Source organism: Ceratosolen solmsi, unplaced genomic scaffold, assembly GCF_000503995.2.
Source record: "Ceratosolen solmsi marchali unplaced genomic scaffold, CerSol_1.0 scaffold7, whole genome shotgun sequence".
Lineage (NCBI taxonomy): Eukaryota > Metazoa > Arthropoda > Insecta > Hymenoptera > Agaonidae > Ceratosolen > Ceratosolen solmsi.
Genome location: NW_011948413.1, coordinates 12,084,785 through 12,091,524, shown reverse-complemented (window position 1 = coordinate 12,091,524; position 6,740 = coordinate 12,084,785). Strand labels below are relative to the sequence as shown.

General features: G+C 30.7%; 1 protein-coding gene across 1 annotated transcript in view; it reads left to right on the top strand.

Annotated features, from left to right (window-relative positions):
• Nucleotides 1-6,740, top strand: part of LOC105367694 (fibrillin-1) — a 197,184-nt gene that overhangs the window by 110,652 nt on the left and 79,792 nt on the right. The window contains exon 2 of the mRNA XM_011506463.1: nt 3,741-3,926. Coding sequence (XP_011504765.1) covers nt 3,741-3,926 — 186 coding nt within the window. The remainder of the gene's footprint in view (nt 1-3,740; nt 3,927-6,740) is intronic.

Here is a 6,740-nt window from a genome sequence, read left to right as displayed (position 1 = left end):
AATCGTCTTTTACGTATGTGTTACGTCCCACGAGCACCGCATACAAAACCTTAAAACTTGCAATAAATAGGAGGAAAATGTCGGAAAAGAGAGCCATGACGAACAGTAAAAAGGAAAATCGCCAATCTCGGAAAGGAAAAGTAAAAAAACAAAGGAAAGATAAAAGAGCAAGGGCAGATGCGCAGCTATGCACACTACATTTTGACATGTTAATTTAGTCTACATCTCCTACACCGTCTCGCTCATTCTTCACTTTTCTTAATTCGATGCGTGCGAGAGATCAATTAGTTCCACGGTAAACTTGTTGCGACTAAGGAGTAAAAACGTCGCTTATCTCACGTCATCTTCATGCATACTGCTCGGACACTTAGGCCTCTTAACCGCAGATCCAAGTGAGACTCTCGACGGGTTTTAGTATAGACTTTCTTTAATTATCGAGTCCACTGGTACCTTTCATCGCTTTTTTTTTTCTTCAATGGCTTTATTCGCCGCCATAACTTTTCATTGTGACATGAAGACACTTTAGGCTATTGGTTATACAAGACTTGATTATTCAAGATGAGATGTGGTTAAAGCAAGCCCGTTAACTCTCATAGTAGGAGCACGCGACTTGGGCTAATTATTTTATTTCAAAATCTCCTGTAATAGGTAATCTTCCAAAGATTTATATATTTTGGTCGATTAAAATAATTATTTGTATTCTGATATCGGAATTCACGAGAATAAATGTAACGCCTGTATATTATAAGAATGATTTAAATTTCATTATTTTCAATATTTTAATATGCAGATAAGTTAGACTTTAGGGTAGAGTGCAACACTTAAGAAAACCTGCAGTGATAAATTATGCGGAGTCTTGAAAAATACGGATAAGCAAATACTTAAACTTTATATCAAAACTGAAAGGCAAATTATGTAGAGATTAAATTTATGGTAATTGAATATAAATTTGAACGTCATATAATAAACATACTATTAATTTACATTTAATAAATATTGAAATTATTATTGACGTAAGTAAATGTGAATTTTGATTGACTTTCAAACTTATTTAAAAAATTTATATTTAATTTATTGGTAAAAAATAGATAACCGATTGAGATTTACAATTTTTAATATGATACTTAATAGTATCATTATTATAAAATATTTACCCTTAATAGCGAAGATATATTCAACCATCAGACCATCAATCAGAGGTTGATAATTTAAATATCCAAATAGAAACGAAATAAACGAAATGATCCCTTAAATATAATTATTTCTTAGAATCAAACGTCTAGAATTTATAAAGAGTGTAAAAATTCAGATTTAAAATACACTTTACTGTAACAAATGAACGTATAAAATAGAGTAATTAACATTTCATACTGTGGCCATCGTGCAAATATAGAATTATATGAAGGTGCGCATATAAAGTAATAATTGCAAATTAAGTATTATTAAGTTATTTAAATTTTAATTTCTACGATGAAACGATTCATGTAATTTGCTTATATAGAAAGTGTTGGTGTAATTTTTGATAACATATATACATAATCTGTCTATTACTAATATCAATTACTATAATAATAATTAGTATCGAATAATAATTATGATAATTATTCAAATTCATAATAAATATTTCTAGTAATTTTTTGTAATTTGATTGAGATAATAATTTAAAAATGTAAAAGAAAATATCTTTCCAAGGTCAGTTTTCTAACGAATTAATGCATTAAATAATACAGGCATTACTATAATTTCAAATAAATTCTACTTCAAATAAGTTGGACCTTTAATATTTTCAAACATAATTAATAATTACGCATTAATGTGCTTTTGCATTTTATTTCTTTACAATATTTTTATGCAAAGAGCAACAAATTAAAAATCTAATTTAATTATTTATATACACAAAGTTTTATCTCTGTTATAGTTGACATAATAAATAATAAATAAATAATATTTTAAGTATCATTTGAATAGATTATAAAGGTATTTAGAAAAAATTTGAATGAAAAGAAAAAAATTAAATAATTTATACCTTATTTTAAATATTAACTAAAATGAAATTCATGAATTTTTGAAAAGTTAAAAATTTACAGTTTTATCACGTAAAAGATAAATTTTTAAATAGTTTTGAAATAATTTTATTTTTCGCATTAAATGTTTTAGTTTTAATATTATTCCAATTGTATCAAATGAATTCTGTAAAACGTCAAGTATTTTCTATCAAATATTAAAAATTACCAACTGTAGGAAGATTATTGATATATATTTTACATTTAAGAGTGTATATTTCATCCTTCTCTCTCCGCCCCCCCCTCTCTCTCTCTCACTCTCTCTCTCTCTCTCTCTCTCTCTTCGCATAGATTTTTCGTGTTTATTTTCATTTCCCGACGGGTTTGTCGAGATCTATTCCCTTCTTCATTGTTTAATATGTATTTTTCATGCTTTCACGAAGAAAGAGAGTATACGTCTTCATTTTGTAATACTCTTTACTAAAGTGCATTCATACTAATATTTGACACAACTTAAAGTCTGTTCATTGTTTTAATTTGCGCACATGGTGAACGGACTTTGACACGTTTCCCATAATATTGTCTATGAATCATCGACTACTAGTATTCGAACGTTTTATGTTTTCGTCATTTAATAATGAAAATTAAAACTATATTAAAACATAAATTTATATTTCAATATATTTAATTAATGTATTTAATCATGTATTATGTAATATCATTATTACTTCAAGTGGATTGAAAAATTATATTAAAAAATTAAAAAATACAGTATGAAAGTAAGCGTTGAAAAAGAAATTTAATCATTAAATACATTAAATTTTATTTATGTAACAAATTTTGCTAAGAATAACGATTTATGCTATAAGAAGTTTGGATTATCTGTCATTGTATCGTTGCAAATGAAGTCAGTGTTTCATAAATAATGGATTTCCTTAACTGTGAAGGAAGTTTGGAAGAATGAATTTTCATTTCAAGTCTAAGTATAAGAAATTACATCGTCTTATTTAGTAACGACAGATGGTTTACGACATAAGAACTTTCTTTACAATTTTAATAAAGATTGCAATGTTAATTCAGTCAAAGCACACTTTATTCCTTTTTAATAAAAAAAAAAAAAAAAAATTGAAAAAAAAAGTCGGTCTAACGATATTAAAATTACATGTCGAATCATCATATTAACTAATAATCAGGTAAATAATAAAATTTATTCAATTCTCAAAAATAATGTCACTGAAAAGTATCTTCGAATATATTATTCAACTCTTTACAGTTAAGCGAAATAATTGAAACTCCATGTAATAATTTTTAATAGTAAGAAAATTGTATTCCTGGATACAGATTAAAGTTTAAAGTAATTTCAATTTTGATAAAATTTTGGTAAAATATTGATAAAATTGAAAAATATATAAAATCCTATAATGCTACGAATTTCCAGAATAAATGATTAACATTTGCCTCTGGCGAGGCACAAAATAGCAACAAACATATTAACATTATGCATGACTTGTATCTCTGGATTTCCAAAAAATCACATATAAATCGGCTACCATATATACTTACGCTCATTCTCTTAATAATGATGCTTCAAATACATTGAGAATGTAAAATTGCACCACCATTGGCAGCCAACTTGACGGCGGGAAGCAACTTTGACCAAAGACTATTCCCTATAATCAAAGGCAGCAATCACTATCGCAATTGCTAATAAGGATCTCGTTGTTGCTCTCTTGGCAGGGGTGGCTGGCAATTGTCCTCGGGTCCAGGCGCCCCAATGGGGTTCGGTGCGCGAGCGCATCCTCAAGGATGGCTCTCTGCAGACGGTCTACTCCTGCGAGTCCGGGCGCAGGCTCAAGGGCAGCAAAATCCTCACTTGCACGGCCAACGGTTGGAATCACCCGGTGCCCGTTTGCGTGCCTTACGGTAAGTCCGAAAGCATGTTCAGGTCACTTGACTCACGTAAAAATTAAATGCACGTAACTAGCGCCACACCGTGGAATTGGAACCTGATTATTTAAGCGCGTATTTAAGCCGAGACAGGTGTATTGTTAGGGATGTGTGCGTGCCTGGCAATAACCTCCTTACGTTCTCTATTCGTCCGATGGAATATTTATTTACTCAGAGTCGTAGCTTCATTTAATTTTAATGACTATTTTCAATTCCCTTTCGGCTAAGATGCCGTACAGCGTATGTTTTTTTCTTCTTCTTTTCTTTTTTTCCTTCTTTTTTCTAAAGAAGTACATTTTCGCACTTGCGATTATTGTGCTTGGATGCGCAATGAATCTTGCGTGAAATAACGCAGTACGCGATTGCTTTTATTTATCAGTACTCTCGAGCTATTTTATTCGGTGAAGAGATGTTATGAATTTTTAAGCAACTAACCTCATCTCGACTACTTCCTTTTCTTCTCCTTTCCTTTTATATTCCTTTTACTCTCAGGAATAAATCTCACAGATTTATATTAGCATTGGAGCAAGAATCATGTTTTTTTGCGTGCAAATTCAGTTACAGTAGGCGGAAATCTCTCCCGACCTAATAATTTATTCTTATCCAATATTTTATTATCCATATTTAATCGGTCCGCGTGTTATTTCAATAACCAATTTAGCTTTGCGAATTGCGAGTGCCGATTATTACCATTTAATACCCATACTAAGTACACGCGACGGCACGCGCGCGCGTTCGCTTAATTAAGCCATAACGATAATACATGCCGCGCTTCTTCTGATTTAAGATAAGCGAGTCACATTGGCGGGAAAGAATGAATTTGGAAGGGAAGTTATTTGATTATAATAGCACGCATGGAATACTGAGGCGGATATTCGAGAATGCAGTTACTGTCAAAAAAAAAAAAAAAAAAAAAAAAAAAAAAAAAAAAAAAAAAAAGAAAAAGAAATGAAAAGAAATGAAAAGAAATGAAGGAAAAAAGAAAGAAAAACGACGGTTGTTGAGAGTATTTTCGAGCGATCTATACGGATCTATCAATTCCATTGGCCGCGATTGTTCTACGGATTCGAAGCGCTGTCTGCCATCATCATTATACATCCATTTTTCGCGCTTGAAATATAAAGCCCGTCGCGATTTACCGAGACAATCGATCCAGCTGCTTTTTCCGACCACGGCATTCAGCTCGTCTGTCGATCCTTTATTTTATAGCCCAGCACGAAATTGAAGCGCAGGAGCTTTTCCCTCTTTACATTCTCTCATTCTGCACACTCCTCTCCCGCCCCTCTCCACACGCTCCGACACCTTTAGCAGTCCCCTACGCTCCTGCTTTCTCTACTTTCTCTCTCTCTCTCTCTCTCTCTCTCTCTCTCTGTACCTCGCACACTCGCTTAGGTTATCCTCGTACTTTATTTGCATACGCGAAATGCGTTTGCCAGCAACTCCATACATTTTCTTTCTTTTACTCATTGTATGCTTGCCGAAAGCGGAGCAGTGGTACACTGGTCCATTGACTTGCTCGAGAAGCTTTCATCCTGCTCTCTTCTTCGTCCTGTTTTCCTGTCTCTTTTTCTTTTGTTTTTCGTTGATTTGCTTTTTGTTTATATATATTTGAAAATGCGATAGCAAGGTGTTTTCACCAGACGCAAAATTACGCGTATGTGTGTATATGTTTCGAATCACCATACAGATAAATGTTTTTGTTATGGAAATTTTCATGTATAGCGGTTTGCCACTTTCCGTTTATATACAACGACATATTTATATTGAAAATTTCAACAAAAAAAAACGTATATTGTTTGGTTATACGGTAATGTTATTATAATAGACATTTCGGTATCAATTGGCAAAGTTATAATATATAAAGTATTCGAAAATTTATAAGAAGTGAACTTAACTTCACATTGGTAAAGCAATATACAAATTATAAATACTATTTTAGATAAACAAATTTAAATTTATCATGATAATATTTACGAATATAAACGTGTATCTACATATGTGTAGTTAAACATTTAACAATATAATGATTAATAATTCAATTTTTAATCACGAAATTCTTATAAATTATCTTTTCTTTACTTAATTTATTTTCTAATTAGTCAGTCAAGCACTATACGTGTGAGATTTTCTCTAATATATTCATTTTAAAACATTATAAGAAAAAACGACATTTTACCAATCCCTATAAATATCTTTTATTTAGGCTATTAAATAACTAATTTTTGGGTAATTCAACTTGTGTAATTGAAACTAACGATAAACTATAAAAATTAAAATTAAATGTTAATATTGTTAAAATAAACCATTCATTGTTTGATTTTGTAAAGATTTTGTAAAAAATATTTAAAAATACTATGTGACGAAAAATTAAAAATTTCAAGAAACATGACATTATTATAAATATAAATTATTAAAAATTACTAATAGTGGATTAATATATTAAAAAAAAAATTTATTTCTTTAATTTCGAAACTTTTGTACTTAAATATGGCATTGTTTTATGTAGATAATTTTGTTGCTGATGTTGTGGTTGTAATTATATAATAAAAATATGGTTTTATCTTATTCAAATGCACAAAGCAATTCAATCGCTGGTTTTGATTTATTTTTCTCTCCGTTGCGTGTTGTTGCTTTTTTCTCTTGGTTTTTTTTTTCAGGTCCGTGCACTACCGGACAAAACTTAAAGTTTATCGGGCCACAAGTTTTTCAAAGCACGCACACTTCATTTGACTACCTCGACTCTCTACAAAAGGGAATCAATAGAATTGAAATTCTTTCGCTTTTTTCGCG